Raw genomic sequence first — 19,837 nt, 5'->3', positions numbered from 1 at the left:
CCGTGCTCCTCTGCCCATGGGATTTTGGGGCGTGAATACTGGAATGGGTTGCCATTTCCTCCTCCAGCGGATCTTCCTGACCCAGGGATCCGACTTGCATCTCTTATGAATCCTGCTTTAGCAGGCGGGTTCTTTACTACTAGCACCGTCTGGGAAACCCACTTGCCTAATTAACACACATGCAAATGGAGTGCAAGATAGATATTCCACTCCCAAGACAATGACAGGATTCATAAAGGACACTGACTCAGGGATAACCCATGAGGTCAGGGGAGGGTGTAATCTGAGATAGGACAAGCTCTTAATGTTCCATAAATGTTCTTGGTTATCAACCTCATCAGAAAATTGTCATGCCTGAATATAGAACTGCATCTAGAAACCAGAGCAGAAGCTTACATTTAAGTCTCTTCAGAGGCCTGGGCCAGACTCCCCCCACACCTGAGACAATTCTGTGAGCGGAGCCTGAGCCCAGGAGGATGGCTGGGGCTGACCCTAAGTGCCAAGGGTTGCAGGCCTGACTCCAGTCCCCCAGAGCTGGTGGGGCTGGCCCTGCTGATACATTTTTGGCCCATAAGTCTGGTGCCGGGGCAGTCCCTCTTGGAGGGGGGTTGAATGGCTGAGGATGTATTGCTCAGACTCTTCCCAGGACCCCCGGGGCAGTTTGGAGATGCCTGATGACTAATCTTCTCTCTCTAGGTTGGAGTCAGAGGGGGTGGGACCCAGAGCCTCAGGCTCCTGAGAACTGGGTCTGAGCCTCCATCCCCCACCGTCAGCCCAAGAGCCAGACCCAGCCACCCAAACAGGAGACAGACAGAGCTTCACAGCCACTGAGAATTAAAACCTATTGATTTTCCCCATTAGCTAGAGAAGGCCATCAGAGTGCATTAAAACCAGGCAAAGCACCAGCATCATGAATAATTAACATCTACAAATGACAACCCCAGGGGGCCCAGGGGAGGGGGAAGAGGCACCCAGAGGCCTGGGGCACCTGACCCCTTATGACTCCCACCCCCCGGGAGTCCTCGTCTGGCCTGACCTCCCTTCCTCTCCTCCTCCTCCATGAATCTCTACTAGTCCTCCTGTCCCCTCTCATTTCCTGTCTCAAAGAAACATCAAGTCTCCAAGGCAAGCGACCTAGGAAGACAGAGTGCTGAGAGGAGAATCAGGTCTGCCCAGCTCTGTTGTATGTCACTGTGTGATCTCGGTGGAGTCTGCCCCTTTCTGGGCTCATTCCTCTGGCTAAGTCTATAGATCTATGGTCCCATAGAGAGGGACAGTGATTGGCCCAGGTCTGTAAACAGAGCCCACACTAGGACCTGGGGACTCTAGTCATCCTCGCCCCCAGTTCAGCCTATAGGGTACCTTTATGCAAATCCAAAAAAAAGTTCACTCCCCTTGAATTGACCAGTTGGAAAATGGCACCCATCTGGGTGAACCAATTAGATGAAAGTGTGCCCTCTGAACAGGCCAGTTCAAAAGAGATCCCTCTAAGTAGACTGATTTTTTTATCTTTATTTTTTTTTAATATTTATTTATTTGGTTCCATGGTGTCTTAGTTGCAGTACCTGGGAACCTTCATTCTTCTTTGTGGAATGCAGGATCTTTAGTTGTGGCACGGGAATTCTTAGTTGCAGCACATGGGGTCTAGTTTCCTGGCTAGGGATTGAACCCTGGCCCCCTGCATTGGGGGCTCAAAGTCTTAGCCATTGAACCACCAGGGAGATCCCTGGACTAACTTTTTAAAAGACCCTCTTCAGGCTGACCAATAAGAAACAGGAACCCTTTCGAGTGGACCAATGAGAAAAAGGTGCCCTCCCGCAGTGAGGTCACAGTTTTAAAGGTGCAAGGCTTGGCAGAGCAAGAGGTAAGGCTGGATGTCAGGCCCCCCTCACCGTCTGCAGGGGTGCCCTGTGCAGAGTGTGCAGCCTAAACATCTGTATGTGGGGGCTGTATCCCCAGCTCCACCTTTTCTGGGCCAGGGAGACCCAGATCTGTCCTCCCAGCCAGCGGAATTCAGTTCATTGAACTGATGTTTCCTTCTAAGCTGCTCCATCTCCCATGCACCTCCTCAGCCCCTTGGCTGGCCCAGGTTCCCACTTCCATCCTCCTCCCACCCAGCCTTCCTCCTCAGAGCCCCAGGAGAAGCAATTTGGGAATGAATACCTCCTACATCTCTGACCGTGCCTGCATCTTCTTCCTGCCTTGTAAGGCACCATGCATCCCTGCCCCCCACCTTTTTTTTTCCTTAAAGATTTATTTATTTATTTTTGGGTGGGCTGGGTCTTCGTTGCTGCACACGGACTTTCTCTAGTTGCGATGATGGAGGTTACTCTCTAGTTGCAGCGAGCAGGCTTCTCATTGTGGTGGCTTCTCTCGTTGTGGAGTGTGGGCTTCAGCACTTACGGCACACAGGCTCGGTAGTCGTGGCACAGGAGCTTAATCGCTCCACAGCATGTGGGATCTTCCCAGACCAGGGATCGAATCCATGTCCCTGGCACTGGCAGGTCGATTCTCAACCGCTGGACCACCAGGAAAGCCCCATGCATCCTTTCATGAGTCTTTGCAGGAACTCTGCCCTCTCTGCTGGTGATGCCCCACCTCTTGAGCCCCTGGGGAAACTATTCACGCTCAAACTCAGCTTAAAGACCTTCTCTGCTCCTCACTTTCTTCCATAAACATACCAGCTAGTTCTTGCCTCTGAGCCTTTGCACCTGCTGACCCCTCTTCCAGACCTATTCTCCCTCCAGATATTCCGCTGTCCCCTCTTCCTGCTGGTCGCAGCTCCAGTGTCACCCCCGTGGGAGGTCTGCCCTGAACATCCTATCCAACCACCTCCCAGTTAGTCTCCCTCACCTCTCCCTGTTTTATTTTTTCATAACCCTTTTCAAAGCTGATTAATTTTTCCTTTGTTTATCGGTGATTCCAGGGCCACAATGAATGGCTGTGCATGTTGTAAGTTGCAGAGGAGGTGAGTGGGGCTAAAGGCTACCTTGTGATCCACATTACAAGCTGGGTGCTGGGGAGAGGGGTTGGGGGGTGTGGAAGAGGCTCCACCTACCCAGCGGAAGCGCCTTTCCTAATTCACACACTGCCAGGCCACCAGGTATACAAATTTCAGCCCCAGTGGCTTCCAGCTGTGACAGGCAAGCCCACCAGGACAGGAGGTGTCTGCTGTCTCTATTGCTGTATGTCCAATGCTCAGCACAGTGCCTGGCACATAGCCAGTGCTCAATAAGCATTTTCTTTCATTTTTTAAAAATATTTCTTTATTTGGTTGCAACGGGTTACAGCATGTGAACTCTTAGTTGTGGCGTCTGGTTTCAGTTCCCTGACCTGAAACTGAACCTGGGCCCCCAGCATTGGGAACATGGAGTCTTCTGGACTAGCCACTGGACCACCAGGGAGGTCCTGCAATAAACATTTTTCAAGCAAACAAACTCTACTCAGATTCCTCCATTCCCATCCACTCCTTACACTCTTCAGCAGAATACACCATGCATGTAGTCCATCTCTGGGGCTGTGTATGGTTCATCAAGAGGGGGATCCCACGGGAAGCCAGTGACAAAACTGGCCCCAGACTTGGCGACGGTAATTGCTTGTTAAGAGAATGCCAAGGGGCCCCAGGAGTGGGATGTGTAAATGAAGGAGTCCTGGGGATGCTCCCTAGAACTCAGTGTCCTGCCCAAGCCAGGGACCCTGCCCTGAGCCCCCAATCTAATCCAGCTTCCTGGAGGTGCACGTGGTGCGGTCAGGTGGCCGGGGCATTCTGATCAAAATCCAGATGCCGAGCACTGCACAGTCACTCACGGGCAGGAGGTGGCATCGGAGGGTCCCGCGGGGGGATGGGGGGGCCAGGCCAGGCTTTTGCACGGGCAGATCTCAGGCGCCACCTTCCCTCCGTTCCCTGTGGCCATCTGCCCACTGGCCTCCCAGCTCCGGCAGGGAAGGAGTTAACCTCCCGGCTTCTCAGCGTGAATGTGGAGCTATTAATACCCACAGCCAAGCCGGTGTGCCAGAGCAGCCGCCGCTGGAGGAGCCGGAGGAGCCCTGAGCCCAGGGAGCTCCAGTCCGAGCTGGCACTGGAGCCAGGAGTCCAGGGACCAGAACTTTTCTCGTGGACAGCGTGGGCACCGTGCCAGCCTCATCTGGTCCTCGCCCACCTTCCAGCTTCAGGTCCCGACCCTCCCTCCCAGAGGCCACCCATGCCACCCACCCCACGGGGGAGAACAAACTTTCTTGGAGAAACCACCTCCACTGCCTGTGCTGGCCAGCTGGGAAGGAGCAGACAGCCGGACAGCCAGATGAACAGATGGACAGGGCATCTGTGAGCTTGTCCTCCGGGTCGTGCCTCTGACCAGCTGCAGCAGAGCGGGCAGCCGAGGAGCCTCAGGCGCCACCAGGGGCGGCGAGGGGCCCTGCTGGACCTTTGTCCACCAGCCAGCTGCCTCTGAGTCCAGGCGGCTGGGAGCTGCTTCCAAGGGCCCGGCCCTGGGGCTGGAAGGTCCGTGGGTCAGGACAGCCGATTCCAACAGACAGAGCCACAGGCTCTCCCGCTCACCGAGGCAACGGGTAACCTGAGCGAAAAGGCACAGGTGGCAGGTGGGCAAGCGCAGGCGCGGGGTCCTGAGGCCAACAGGCTACTGACCCTGGAGCACGCTGGCTCGGGGAGCCCTGCCCAGGCAAGGGACGATGCTGTCGAGGCCGCCACCGGCCACCCCTGCCCCGTCCTGGAGCTGCCTCCGGCCTGGCCCCTGCGCTGTGGAAAGGAGGATATGCCAGCCTTCTGCTTCGTCTGTTTCCACAGGGAGGAGGAGGAGGAGCTGCTGGAAGAGGTCCCACTGCAGAGGTCAGTGCCCGAGGTGGGCAGTGGGTGGGCAAGGTGAAGGCACAGGGCTTGGGATGGGGCCCTTTGGGGACCGGGGGTCCTGTGTCCGAGTTCCTCTGTCAGTCCACTGCTTAACCAGCCCCTGCCCCCTCCCTGTGTCAGACTCCCAGATCTCTCTCCAGGGTATCCCCACAGCCTCCTCCCTATCTCTCCCATCCTGCCCCCACTGTGACCCTCCTGTCCTTTCCACTTGTGGTCATGCCCCCTCTGCTCAGAGTCCTCCTTGACTCCTGGCTCCCACACAATGAAATCAACACTCAGCTGGACATTCAAGGCCTGTGAGATCAAATCAGCCCCACCCACCTCATCTTCGCTCTACTCTCCTGTATTCACCCTCCGTGAAACCCTGCCCAGACTTGCCTTCCCCTACCTCCCCTCCTTCCAAGCACAGCTGCCATACCTCCTCCTCCAGGAAGCCCTCCAGGAAGCCCCTGCCCCATCCTGAGCTGAGAGTCACCTTTCCTCCCTACACTGCACTGACACTTTTTAGTGTTAGGTTTTTGATGAATTAATAAGTGGAAATGTCTTTATGTGCGTACGCATGCATGTGTGGGTGTGTGTCTGTATAAAAGAAAGGGGGGTGGGAATGGAAGGTTTGTGTGTCTAGGTGACTGGGTATTTGGGGGTGAGCGTGTGTGATTGTGTGTGTGTTTACATGTTTGTGGCAGTGGGTGTGGGTTCTATGTACTCAGGGTGGTGGGCGGGGTGCACTGGGCCTGGGTGGGTAGGGGGTTCATGTCTCTTTGGCCACCTCTCCCCACCCCTACCTTCAGGGAAATCCAGGCTCCAGCCAAGTGCATTTCCCAAGCTGTGACACAGGCTCCAGGAATAGATGGAACATCTGTAGGGGAGACAGGGGTCCCCAATGGTCCAGCCCAGCCCGCCCATGCCTCCATCACCACCTGAGTCAGCACTGCCCTGGAGGGGGGAAGGGCAAGCTCAGTGCCATCCCAGGTGTGCCTCTGGGCCCCTAGCAGGAGGGCGGGGGTATGGGCTCCTGCAGCCTGGGACAGGTTCCTCCCTGAATCTCACTGGTGGACCTGGGTGGGTCATTTGTCTTCCATGGGCCTCTGCCTTCTCATTTGTGAAAGTGGGCTACTCTGTGCATGGTGGTCAGTTCATCATTCATCGGTGACTGAGTACTCAGAGCGCCAGGGCCCCAGCGCTCTTGGGGTCCAGCCTGCTAGGAGAGACCTTGAGCACGCAGATCAGTCTGGCAGTGATGGGCACTGGTTGGACATGAGTGCACTGCGCTCAGGGAGTGAGAGGTAGAGACTGAACACCCCTGCCCACAGGAACCCTGGGAGCCCCTGCAGGTCTATCTTAAAGGAAAGGTCCTCTTCCAGGTACAGAGTGAAGTTTTTTTTAAATTTTTTATTTTGTATTGGAGTATAGCCAGTTAACAAAATTGTAATAGTTTCTGATGGACAGCAAATGGACTCAACCATATATACACATGCATGCATTCTCCCCCAACATCCTTCCCATCCAGGCTGCCACACAACATCAAGCAGAGTTCCCTGTGCTACACAGTAGGTCCTTGTTGATTATCCATTTTAAATACAGCAGTGTGAACCTGACCTCCCTGAACTCCCTAACTATCCCTTCCCCCCATCCTTCCCCCAACCCCAGCAATCATAAGTAAGATCGTTTGTCTGTGAGTCTAGCAGTGAAGTTAAGGAAAGGCCATTCCAGGCAGCAGGGATGGAGAGAGAGCAAAGACCTGGTGAGAGAGAGAGAAGCTGTGTGGGCGTGGCGGGCATGGGACTGGCAGGGTCTGCAGGGGTCTTGACTGCTAAGCCCAGGACTTGATCTATAGGTGATGGAGCAAGCCGTGGGGAGGGCGTTGAAGCTAAACGGGACCAAGTTAGGTGATTCAGTGAGACCACAGGTGTGGAAATGTTTCCTGAACAAAACAATGGACTCCTGAGAGCATCACTGTTTTCATGATAAGAACTCAAAATGCTTGTTGAATGATTGAATGAATGGATGGATGGATGGATGGGTGGATGGATGTGATGTGGGGAGATGGAACATCAGAATCACTGAACTGACTGTTAAAAAATACACACTCCCAGGCCCTGCCCTGGAGACTTTGCAGCCTCACATCTCAGAGGGGATGAATGTGTAATTTTAACCAGCCCCCCCTACCAGATGGGGCTTCCCTGGTGGCTCAGTGGTAAAGAAGCCACCTGATTGAGACCCAGTTTTGATCGCTGGGTTGGGAAGATCCACTGGAGAAAGAAAAAGCAACCGACTCCAGTTTTCTTGTCTGGGAAATCCCTTGGACAGAGGACCCCGGTGGGGCTACAGTCCATGGGGTCGCAGAGAGTCAGACAGGACGGAGTGACTAAACAATAAGCACCACCAGGTGGGCAGCTTGAATAAACCAACATTTGGGAAACCCCAGAATGAGACGGGGATGGGCTCTAGGGTCAGGTAGCTATGAGATCCTGCCCTCTTCCCTCATTCCCCGCATCTTCCTCCTCCAACTCTGGGGACTCCTGTAGGGCATGCCCCTCGGCCTCTTGTCCTGGCAGTATGGTCTAATCAGGTCCAGGTCTAATCTATGTCCTGCCAGGTCTAATCGTGGCAGTATGGTGTGCATTGGCAGAACCTTGTCTCCTTTCCAGCTGGTGGGTGCTGGCCCTTTAAGATCTGGAGAGGGGACACCACCAGCCTGGGCAAAGACAGTGACCACAGGTGCCAGGTGGTGAAGCTAAAAATACTGAGTGATGTGGACGCCCAGGCTGCAGGAGCCAGGCAGTGCTAGTGGGTAGTGTTGGCGGTGGAGGGGGGAGGAGTTCTGGAGTGTTTCTTTCCTACTGGAGGAGGGGCAGTGAGCAGTGAGGTTTGGTGGGGTCACCTTGGGGGTTTAGAGGAGCCTGCTCCCCACCTCCACCACTCTCAGCCTTTCTCCAGCCCCTGGAAGGCGCCAGGTTTCACTCCCAATTTGCTGCCGTGTTTAGCTGCCCCAGGGCGTGCTAATTCTGCAGCATCCTGCTTCTCTGGGATCACGGGGAAGTCCTTTCTTCTCTTTGAGTCTCTGTAAAATTGAAGAACTGCTGGGGTGCCTTTAGGGACAGAGAAGCAAGAAGGGATGTAGGGAGACCAGTTCCCTCATTTGTGGATTCAACAAAGATTCTCCAAGGCCTCCCAGGGACTAGAAACTGAGGCCAAAGAGATGAACACGAATCAGGCATTTCCCTGGAAGAGCCAGAGAACACACACTGAAACAATGGCTTGCAGTGCAACGTGCTGTCATTGAGGTGTGAACTCTGTTTCTGTTTGGGGCTGAAGTGAGAAACCTCCCCCACCAAGAACTCATCTGCATTTAATGAGAACTTGTCAACAAAAGCCATCTCTATTTGATGTCTGATGCGGGATTAAGGTGAGGCTCCACTGACACCCTGGAACCACATGCGCTTCAAAGGGCAGAACCTCCTGGGCTGCTCATGCAAGGTCCAGAGAGGGCTGGGCAGGGGTGGGGGGAGACTCTGCTCCACTCAGTCTTTTGGGGACCCAGGCTCCGCCCACCTGTGATGCTGCCATCACCCAGGGCTTTAGAATCCACTGGATTCTCTGCTTCCACGGGCAGCTGAAGAAGGGTGGAGATCACATGGAAGGGTTTTCCAAACCAAAGCTGCAAGTGGCCTACTTCACTCCTGCCCACGCTATGTGGCCAGGGCAGCTAATTGCAAGAGAAACTCGGAAACGTAGTCCTGTTGTGAAGATGATATGTTTGGTATACATGAAAGCACTCGGCACAGAAGAGGTGCCCAGCGTGTTCGTGCAGAAATTCTGCAGACTTCACTGAGCACCCTCGGTAGACTAGCCCTAGAAATTGGACAGAGAAAACACCTCTCATTGGAATTTTTTTTTTTCTTTGGCCCTGCAGTGCAGCACACAGGATTAGTTCCCTGATCAGGGATTGAATTCATGCCCCTCGCAATGGGAGCATGGTGTCTTAACCACCAGACCACCAGGGAATTCCCTCTCATTGAGCTTTTATCAAAGCGGGAGTCCAGCAAAACACAAGTAAACAAATACAATCATCCACGTTCAAAACCCACAGTTGGGACTTCCCTGGTGGTTCAGTGATGAAGAATCCGCCTTGCAATGCAGGGTACATGGGTTCAATCCCCGGTCAGGGAACTAGATCCCACATGCCGCCTAGCAACTAAGCTTGGGTGTCACAACTCCTAAGTCCATGCACTGCAACAAAAACACCCCACGTGACACAACGAAGATCCCGCGTTCTTCAACTAAGACCCAATGCAGTCAAATAAATAAACAAATATATATTTAAAAGAAAGACACCGTTAAGGAAATTACCAGAGGCATGGTAGGGAGACACCCACTTGGCATAGGGGGAGGGGAGGTAGGGACAATTCATCTGAGACCTCAAGAAAGAGTAGGAGCCGAGCAGAGTTGGGGGAGAAGTATTCCTGGCATAGAGAATAGGGAGTGCAAAGGCTCAGAGGCAGGTTGGAGTTTGGGGAATGAGAGAAAATACCAGGTCAGAATGGTCAGAGCAGGTAAGTGATGGGGAGAGAGACACGGGCAAGGGGAGATGGGAATGGGCTGGATCACACAGGCCTTACAGGCCTTCAAGAGGAGGATGGATTTTATTCTGGTATAAAATGCTACTGGAAAAGCTTCGGAGGTTTTTAAGTAGGGGGAAGCGGTATAAGTTGATTGACATCTTAAGGGATCACCTGGGCTCCTCTGGGGAGAATCCATGGCAGCCAGGCCAGAGCGGACAGCAGAAACCAGTGTGGAGGTCATGGTGGTGATGGAGGGGGACCGTGGTGTTGGCCTGGACCAAGGTGGCCCTAGGACACGGGAGAAATAGATATTTTCTAGATATATTTAGGAGAAAGAATTTGCTGATGGGTTAAAAGAAGGGAATCAAGGATGAATCTGAGGTTTCTAGGTTGGATAAATGTGTGGATGAGGGGAAGGCTCAAGGGCAGGAAGAGGTATATTTAGTGGGAAATTCAGGAATTCAGCCACAGAGGTTTTCAACCTAGAAGCACATGAGACGCCCGAGTGAAGATGTCAAAAAACGACTTCGTACTAAGAGACTGGAGCTCAAAGTGAGAGTCTGTGGGCCACCGAGGAGATATCAGAGACTTTGGCATGAAGGTGGCTTTGAAAGCCGTGAGGTCACAGTGGAGAGACGAGGAGAGGCCCCAGGATGCAGCCCGGAGGAACACAACAAATGTGAGGTCACGTGGAGGAGACGCTAACAAGAGTGGAAGAGAAATAAAGGAGGAGGAAAACCAGGAGCGTGGGTAGTCATGGAAACCAAGAGACGAGTGTCTCAAGGCAGAGAGAGAGGTGGACAACTGGCTTCAAAGATGCTGAACAGCCAAGGAAAAGGAGAATAGATTTAGCAGCACAGAAGTCGAAAGTGACCTGGATAATTACAATTCATGGCGGGGTGGAGACAGGAGCAGGGGTGAGTGGAGACTTCTGGTTAAAAATGGTGGATTGAATACACACATTTAAGTTCTCTGTGTCCTGAAACCCCATGAAAAAGAAACGAGTGGGTTTTATTTTTTTCTTTTCCATTATGGTGTATTAGAAGATATGGAATATAGTTCCCTGTGCTATACATCAGGACCTTGTTGCTTATCTATTTAATATATAGTAATGTGCATCAATTAATCCCAAACTGCTAATTTATCCCTTCCCCCTCCTTTCCTCTTTGGTAACCACAAGTTTGTTTTCTATGTGAGTCTGTTTCTGTTTTGGAAATATATTCATTTGTATCATAGATTTCACACATGTGATATCATCTGATACGTGTCTTTGCCTGACTTACTTCATTTAGTATAATAATCTCTAGATCTAGCCATTTTCCTGCAAATAGCATTATTTCATTTTTACGGCTGAGTACTATCCCACTGTGCATATATACCACATCTTAGTTATCCATTCGTCTGTCAGTGGACATCGAGATTGTTTCCACATCTTGCCTATTGTAAATAGTGCTTCTATGAACTTTGGGGGTTCATGTATCTTTTCAAACTAGGGTTTTCTCTGGATATGTGGCCCAGAAGTGGGAGTGTAGGGTTGTAGGGCAACTCTATTTTTAGCTTTTTAAGGAACCTCCATACTGTTGTCTATAGTGGCTGCATCGATTACATTCCCACCGACAGTGTAAGAGGCCCTTTTCTGCACATGCAAGTGGGTTTTAAGGTCTTTTGTTGCCACCAATACAAACTACTGCAAACTTAGTTGTTTAAAGCCAAATCGATTATCTTACTGACTATATGTCAGAAGTCCAACACAGGTCTTCCTGGGCTAAAGTCAAGATGTTGACAGGGCTGCTCTTGGGAGCTCTTTCTGGAAGAACTTTCTGGAAGCTCCAAGGGAAAATCCACCCCTTTATCTTTTCCAAAGTGCCGCCTTCCAGAGGGGCCCCTCCTTCCAGCGAGGCAGCGTCTCTGTGGCCCTGTTCTCTCACCATCTTTCTTGGACCACAGCTGGGAAAGGTTCTCTGCTTTTAATGCTGCATGCTATTATCTTGGGCTCACCTGAACAAGCCAGGATTATCTTCCCATCTCAAGGTCCTTAACCTTAATCACACCTGCAAAGCCTCTTTCTGTCACCTAAGGTAACATACTCCCAGGTTCTCGGGATGACGACATAGACATTAATGGAATTAGGTGGGGCATTATTCTGCCTCCCACAGCATGAATCAGCAAGAACTTATACAGCGAAAAAGGAGACAAGAGCAACACGACGTTGGAATCTAGAAAACAGATGAACATGGTGAGGGATATAGAGTCCAGTGACGCGGCACCTCAAGTGAACCCTACATTGGGCACGAGAAAAAACAACAAGGAGCACCATAGTTTCCACCACAAAACCTCCAAAGGCCCTCGTGTTATTGGGCTAAGTACCTCTGGAAGAGGGAGTAAAGCTAGGGCCAAAACCAGGAGGATTGGTCTAAGAAGGGCTTTAATGCTCAGATTTCTTTCTCTGCTCAGCTCCGCGGGGCAGCTGCCCCTCCCCCACCCTGACAAAGACTGAAGGCTTATTCCCCAGAGAGGATAAAACACAGGGTCTGTGAACCGGAGAACAGGGCACCATGAGGATAAGGAGGAGTTCTATGCTCTACTGGAGGGATTATTTGAATATTTGCATCTTGAATGTGGGGTGTCCTGCCCCTGCCCCCATCACTTGGCACGTCCTTCCCCCCTCGGCTCCCAGCGCGGTGAAATCTGGTCCAAACTCTCCCGGCAGGACACAGCAGGGTTCACTTCCTTCAGTCTCTGAATATATTGGCGATGGGTGTTTTGTTCTTGCTGGTCTCTTATTTCCTGTTTTAGTCTTCTTTCCCTGCGTGAATGCGAAGTTGCTTCAGTCATGTCCGACTCTGTGAGACCCTATGGACTGTAGCCCACCAGGCTCCTCTGTCGGTGGAATTCTCCAGTCGTGAATGGAGTGGGTTGCCACGCCCTCCTCCAAGGGATCCTCCCAACCCAAGGATCGTACCTGTGTCTCTTATGTCTCCTGCATTGGCAGGACGGTTCTTTACCCCTAATGACACCTGGAGAACCACCCCCCAAAAAACTACTACCACTATACTCAGAGATTTAGGAATATATATTGTAACTATGAAATGAAAACTAGATGCTATTTTGAAAGAAAACGAACCTTCGAGGATGAACAAAACAAAAAAGTTCTTAAAATTTAAGAATATTATAGCAATGGGAGTTTAGGGTTAGCAGATGCAAACTAGTATACATAGAATGGATAAACTACAGGTCCTACTCTACAGAACAGGGAACTATCTTCAATATCCTGTGGTGAGTTAGAATGAAAAAGAATATGCATTATATATGTATATATGTACATATGTTGCTGCTGCTGCTGCTGCTAAGTCGTTTCAGTCATGTCCGATTCTGTACGACCCCATAGACGGCAGCCCACTAGGCTCCCCCATCCCTGGGATTCTCCAGGCAAGAACACTGGGGTGGGTTGCCATTTCCTTCTCCAATGCATGAAAGTGAAAAGTGAAAGTGAAGTCGCTCAGTCGTGTCCGCCTCTTCGCAACCCCATGGACCGCAGCCTACCAGGCTCCTCCATCCATGGGATTTTCCAGGCAAGAGTACTGGAATGGGTTGCCATTGCCTTCTCCGATATGTGTACATATATATGTATGTATAACTGAATAAATTTGCTGTACAGCAGAAATTAACACAACATTGTAAATCAACTATACTTCAATTTAAAAAAAAAGGATATCATAGCAGAGTTCAGTTCAGTTCAGTCACTCAGTCGTGTCCGACTCTTTGCAACCCCATGAACTGCAGCACGCCAGGCTTCCCTGTCCATTACCAACTCCCAAGGCCTACTCAAACTCATGTCCATCATGTCGGTGATGCCATCCAATCATCTCACCTTCTGTCATCCCTGTCTCCTCCTGCCTTCAATCTTTCCCAGCATCAGGGTCTTTTCCAATGAGTTGGTTCTTCCCATCAAGTGGCCAGAGTACTGGAGTTTCAGCTTCAGCATCAGTCCTTCCAATTCAGGACTGATTTCCTTTAGGATGGACTTATTTTCGTCAATCCTAAAGGAAATCATAGCAGAAATGGAAAACATTTAAAAGAGTTAGGACAGGGATTCCCTGGTGGCTTAGTGGTGAATCCACCTGCCAATGAAGGAGACACGGGTTCGATCCCTGGTCCAGGAAGATCCCACATGCCAGGGAGCAACTAAGCCCATGCACCACAACTACTGAGCCTGTGCTCTAGAGCCCAGGAACCGCAACTACCCAGCCCACGTGCAGCAACCACTGAAGGCCAAGCAGCTTAGAGCCTGTGCTCTGCAACAAGAGAAGCCACTGCAATGAGAAGCCCACGCACCAAAATGAAGACCCAGTGCAGCTGAAATAAATAAAGTAAGAAAAAGAAAAGAAAGAAAGAAAGAAAGGGAATGAACAGCCCCATTTAAGAAGGAAAAAAAGATCTGAATGGTCACTAGACCAAAGATGATATACAGACAGCAAATAAGTTTATAAAAGATGCTCAACATGAGATGTCACCAGGAAATAGCAAATTAAAACCACAGTGAGATACCTCTACATGCTCATCCAAAATATTGACAGCTACGAACGCTGGTGAGGATGTGGAGCAACAGGAACTCTCGTTCATTGCTGTGGGAACTCAAAAATGATAAAGTCTGGCGGTTTCTTACAAAGCTAAACATAGTCTTCCCATATGATCCAACAATAGCGTTCCTTGGTACTCACCCAAATGAGCTGAAAACGTATGTCTGAACAAAACCCTGCACATGGATGTTTATAGCAGCTCTTTTTCATAATTGCCTGAAAACTTGGGAGCATCTAAAATGTCCTTCAACAGGCGAATGGATGAACAAACTATGATATACCCACACAACGGAATATTATTCAGTGATAAAAATGAGCCATGAAGCCACAAAAAGACATACAAGAATCTTAAATGTGTATGGCTAAGTGAAAGAAGCCAACTGGCCTCCTTGGTGGCTTGGTGGTAAAGAATCCACCTGCCGATGCAGGAGACGGGGGTTCAATTCCTGGGTCAGGAAGGTCCCTTGGAGAAGGAAATGGCAATCCAGTCAGTATTCTTGCCTGGGAAATCCCATGGACAGAGGAGCTACAGTCCATGGGGTTGCAAAGCGTCAGACATGACACAGCAACTAAACCACCACCACCGCAAGGTGAAAGGAGCCAGTCTGAAAAGGCTATGAGCTGTGTGCCTCCAACTATATGACATTCTGAAAAAGTCAACACTAGAGACAGTAAAAAGATCAGCGGTTGCCAGGGGCTGGTGCGGACGGGCGAACGAGTAGGTGAAGCACTGAGGATTTTTAGGGCAGTGAAACTATTCTGTACGATACTGTAACAATGGGTCCATGACCCCATCCATCTGTCAAAACCCACAGACTGTACAACAGAGGGAGCCCTCGTGTAAACTATGGATTTTAGCTAATATTAGTTTAGCAGCACTGGTTCATCAATTGTAACACGCTTACCACACTGATGCAAAACGCTGATGATCGGGGAAAATGCAGAGGGGGGAGGTATACACGACAACTCTCTGTACTTTGTGCTCACTTGTTCTGTAAATCTAAAACTAAAACAGAAAATCTATCATCAAAAGGAAAAAGGGGGAAAGAAATCATAGTATTCCACAGAAAGTTGTGTTTCCACACTATGTAAATACTACCAATCTTTTTTTTTTCCCCCTTCGGCTGTGTGGCAAATTTCCCCAACCAGGGATTGAACCCATGCCCCCTGTAGTGGAAGCACGGAGCCCTAACCACTGAACCACCGGGGAAGTCCCCAACACTATCAATCTTCTTTTTTTGGCTGTAGTGGGTCTTTGTTGCCACATGAGGGCTTTCTCTAGTTGTGGCAAATGTGGGCTCCTCTCTAGATGCCATGTGCAGGCTTCTCATTATGGTGGCTTCTCCGTGGTGCACAGGCTTTAGGGCATGGGCTTAGTCATTGTGGCACACGGCCTTTATTGCCCTCCGGCACGTGAGGTCTTCCTGGACCAAGAGTCAAACCCGTGTCCTCTGCATTTGCAGGTGGATTCTTAACCACTGGACCACCAAGGAAGTCCCGCCAGCACTACCAATCTTATCAATATTATGATGATCGATATTATTACCCGGAGGGCAGGAGACAGGAAGTGGAGGAAATGGACATCGGAGAGCTCCGTGTTCATCTTCCAGTGGGAAGTGGAGATGAAAACTATAACCTAAAACATGCTACGCAGGAAACAGAGGAATGAAAATGACCAATAATCAGCTAAAAGAATGGAAACGATTGTCCTAAAGCAGTGGGAAATGGGCGTGGGGGCTGCCCGTGTTTCTTGATAGAAATGATGGAGACATGTGGTGGAGGAAACACTAGAGCCCAGGTGCTGGGGGGATGATTCTGGAAAAGGGGGGTGGGGGAGGGGAGTCCTGAAGAATCCAGGGCCCAAGGGAGGGAGGGGTTGGCCTTAGAAGGGCCTCCCCACCCCCACTGAAGCTGCTGGAAGAAGTGAGGAGTGAGGGGCTGGGTGGGTTTGTGCTTTGATAAAGGGAGTCACTATAACTGCATCCGGTCTACCTGCATTCTCAGTGAAATGGGAGCCATGGTTTGAGAAGAGAGGAGAAGGTGGGAGAACCTTGCTGCTCAGAGAAGGGTGCACGGGCCAACAGCATCAGCACCCCCAGGGGGCTGGTTAGACATGCAGAAGCTCAGGCCTCACCAAGACCCCTAGGAGATGCACAAGCAAATTAAAATTTGAGAAGGCCTGCTCGGAGAGAGTGGGGAAGGGCCACTGGCAGGCATACTGGGGTTGTGGGGCGGCAGCGAGTGCCCCTTGGAGACCATGAAGGGAAACTCTCTACTGGGTGGGGGACCCTCAGACCAGTGCTGGCTTGTGCGGTGCAGGTAGAAAGCAGGTGATGGATGGCATTTTGCCAGGCAGGTTCTGAAAGCTGGGCACAGCGGGGTGGGGGTGCGGGTGCCAGGGAGCAGCCATGGTGATGGTGTGCAGAGCCCAAGCAGGGCACGGTGGACCGTCATGGCAGAAGGGGGCTGATGGGCGGTGAGAAAGGGATGGGGGCCATGGACTGGTGGCCTCGATGGGGTCAAAGAACTGTTGCTTATGGGTACCAGATGAAGAGGATGGAGGGGGAAACAGAGGGAGGTGATCAAAACAGAGATCTCAGAGCGGGTGGGGTGTGGAGTAATTACAAGGTACGGGATGTGAGCCTCAGAGGTGGAAGGGAGCAGAGAGGGTTAAAGGTGACAGAAAAGGCCAGAGAACCGAGAGGCTGTAGACTGCCTGAGATCTCCAAACTCCATCTGAAGTTTGAACGCCGAAGGTCTAGTGATGGTGAGAGAAGAGGCTGATTCCTTTGCTCTGGGTGTGGCTTTTGAAAGCTCAGGACTTTCGAAAGCTCCCGGGCAGACTAGAATGTGCAGCAGAGTTTGAGAACTACGGGTGTGGACAAGGAGACCCAGTTCTGACAGAGAGAAAGAGACCCAGGGGTGTAACCGGAAGGCTCCCTGGGGCTGGCATCACTGATGGAGCCTGACCAGGGGAAAGGGGAAGCCGGCTAGGGGCCGCGTGTGGCAGGTGAGAAGATGGAGGTGTTGGGGTCTTCCCCCTGGAGAACGAGATACTGAATGTGTGTGCGCGCCCGTGCGCGCTCGCAGGCGTGTGAGACAGACAGAGACCCAGAGATGGAGCGAGTCCGGCGGCCGGCGAGCCCCTCGTCTGTCGTGCACTGCGGCAGATCGGCCACTAGAGGGAGTGCCGCGCCCGCACATGCCGGGACGGCCCCGCTCGTTCGGTCCGTCCGTGAAGCTTCGGTCTTTTTCTGACCGATTTTATGTCCAAGTTCAGATTCTGCAGGTACATACCCCTGGGTTTAACTCCAGGTCCCGCTACTTTTAGGCCGTGTGACCTTAGCCAGTTACCCGACCGTTCTGTGACCCAGTTTCCTCCTCCGTACAGCTGTAACTCTGACCTGAGACGGTTCAGAGGATGAATGAGGTCAGGCGTGTGAAGCGCTGTGCCGTACTGGGCGATGGCTAACCCGATCTGACAGTGCAGGACGTTCTGCCACCGCCTCTCCTGCAGCCCCTCAGCCCAGCCCTGCCCAGCCCAGCCCTGCCCAGCCCAGATCCAGAGGGAGAAATAAAGGTCAACTTCTGGAATGTTCCAGAGCAGAGGCAGGGTTAAGGGTGGCCTGTAAGGCAGGGACAAGCCTAGGCGCCTACCTTTCCTGCTCAGTCTTGCTGGTTCTCTTGTTTGGGAGCGGACCTCATCCTGTGGCTCATTCCTGGCCATGGTCTCCTTCTGATCCCAGACCTTCCTCTGCTCCTCCAGGCACCCTGGGGACCAGCAGTTGCCCTTGCCTGGCAACCATATCATCCTTGAGAAATGCCACTGTCTGGTGCCCCTCAAGGGCTCAGAGGGGGTGTTCCATCCTAACCACCCCAGTCCTTCCAGGATCCAGCCCAGACCAGCCAAGAGCTGACCTACGAGGCCACACCTCGGGGAGCAGTGTCTTCATGTGTCTGCATTCCCAGGCTGTCTGATGCCCCTGGTGTGGAGGTCGTGGTGTGTAGAAGACCCACAGAAGCAGCCCCCCTTGTCTTATCCTCGGTCCCTCAGAGGGGGTCTAGCCTGCTTGACTTTTTTTTTTTATCAATGATTTGCACACGTTTAAAAAATCAGAGCAGTATTCCTTAGGATGCAGGTTTCTAACTTCTCCTGGAAAATTAGAAGCTCTGAAAACCCGAGTTCACATTCCTATATGACAGAAATGGGCCACAGGGGAGGGGAAGCCACCACTCAGATGGGCTAAGGCTCTCCAGCTCACCACTGTCCCCCACTCAGGTCATGCACCCCATTCACAGTCCCTCCCTGGGGACTCAGCGTCTCAGTCTGTGACTCCATGAAAGGAGAACTGTGCCTGAGAGTTCCAGGATGTACCTTGTCCATGTTGCAGCCGCTGGTCCCAGGCAGGCAAAAATGCAGAGGTAGATGGGTTAGGGTCCCAGAAATGAGAGCAGACCTTCAGGGGCAAGGAATCCAGGGGCCAGAAAGCTGCTTGGTGTCCTCAGCTGTTGGTGGAATTTCACGGTCCGGAGGCCGAGGGCAAACCACACACACACACACACACACACACCCCACCCCACTGTCCAATCTGTCAGCAGATCCTGTCACTTCTCATCACTTCTGTTCCTACTACCTGGTCCCTTGTTCTCTTGTTTCACTTGGCTGGGTACCGGAGCCTCCTCACTTCCCTTCTTGCGCAGCCAGAGGGAGCCTGTTAAAATCTGTAATCCACCTCCTCCCTCCTCTGCTCAACACCCTCCAAGGACTCCCACTGCTCTCAGAGTCAAAGGCAAAGGCTTACAGTGGCCCTGGATGAACTGTCCCCATCACCTCTCATCTCCTCCCAGGCTCCATCAGCCTCGTTGTTCCTGAGCATCCCAAGCATACACTCTGGCCTCAGGGCCTTTGCACTGGCTCTTCCCGCTGCCTGGCCCACTTGTACCTGCCTGCCTGCCCCCATTTCTGCATGGCTCCCTTCCTCCCTCACCTCCTTCAAGTTTCTGCTCAAAAGGAACCTTCTCTGTGAGGACCTCCCTGCTTTATTTCTTCCCTCCATTAATCCTTTGAAGTATGATCCTTTATTCACGTATCCTGTTTGTTGTCTTCTCCCCTCACTACAATGGACGAGGGCAGTGATTTTTGTGTTTTGTTCACTGCAAATGTTGGCTGGTATATAGGAGGCACTTAATAATATTTGGTAATTGAATGGATGAGTGAAAAAATATGTGAAACGAGGGCAGTAACAATACCAGTAAGCAGACAGTCAATATGCATCATGCAGGGCCCCAAACTTGGCCTCTAGTGCTCTGTGGTTGGTATCTTAGAATTTTTTTCTTTTCTTTTTCTGTCTATGCCATGCAGCTTGTGGGATCTTATTTCCCCAACCAGGGATTAAACCCACGCCCTCAGGTTAGTACAGAGTCCTAACCACTGGACTGCCAGGGTATTCCCAGAAGCTTGCCATTCTTCATCATATCATCTTTGAACTGTAAGTGAAGTCTGAGTAACAGTGGCACATGCAAAACTTCCCTGGCGGTCCAGCGGTTAAGACTCTGTGCTTCCACTGCAGGGGGCACAGGTTCAATCCCTGGTCAGAGAACTACAGTCCTGCGTGCCAGTCAAGGTTGATGTGCTTGATCCGGCAGCAGCCTGGATACCAGGAAGGTTCCGTGTCGGGTGTGCATCAAGGGGCCCCAGGCATCCTTGATACCCAAGGCAGCACCATGTTCAATAGCAAATATAGAACACTGTGGCAGGCAGAGAGAGAGGCTTGGGTTGGGAGGAAAAGCTTCTCTCCTGCTTTCTAGACAAGAAGCCTCACATT

General features: G+C 51.6%; 1 protein-coding gene across 1 annotated transcript in view; it reads left to right on the top strand.

Moving 5' to 3' along the window:
- Positions 1–3,799: 3,799 nt before the first annotated feature.
- Positions 3,800–19,837, top strand: part of SBK1 (SH3 domain binding kinase 1) — a 54,560-nt gene continuing 38,522 nt past the window's right edge. Inside the window, exon 1 of the mRNA XM_081553368.1 lies at positions 3,800–4,846. Coding sequence (XP_081409494.1) covers positions 4,773–4,846 — 74 coding nt within the window. The 5' untranslated portion in view covers positions 3,800–4,772. The remainder of the gene's footprint in view (positions 4,847–19,837) is intronic.

Source organism: Giraffa tippelskirchi, chromosome 13, assembly GCF_054371585.1.
Source record: "Giraffa tippelskirchi isolate mGirTip1 chromosome 13, T2T-mGirTip1v1.2.pri, whole genome shotgun sequence".
NCBI classification, from domain to species: domain Eukaryota; kingdom Metazoa; phylum Chordata; class Mammalia; order Artiodactyla; family Giraffidae; genus Giraffa; species Giraffa tippelskirchi.
This window is presented reverse-complemented; position numbering and strand designations above follow the sequence as displayed.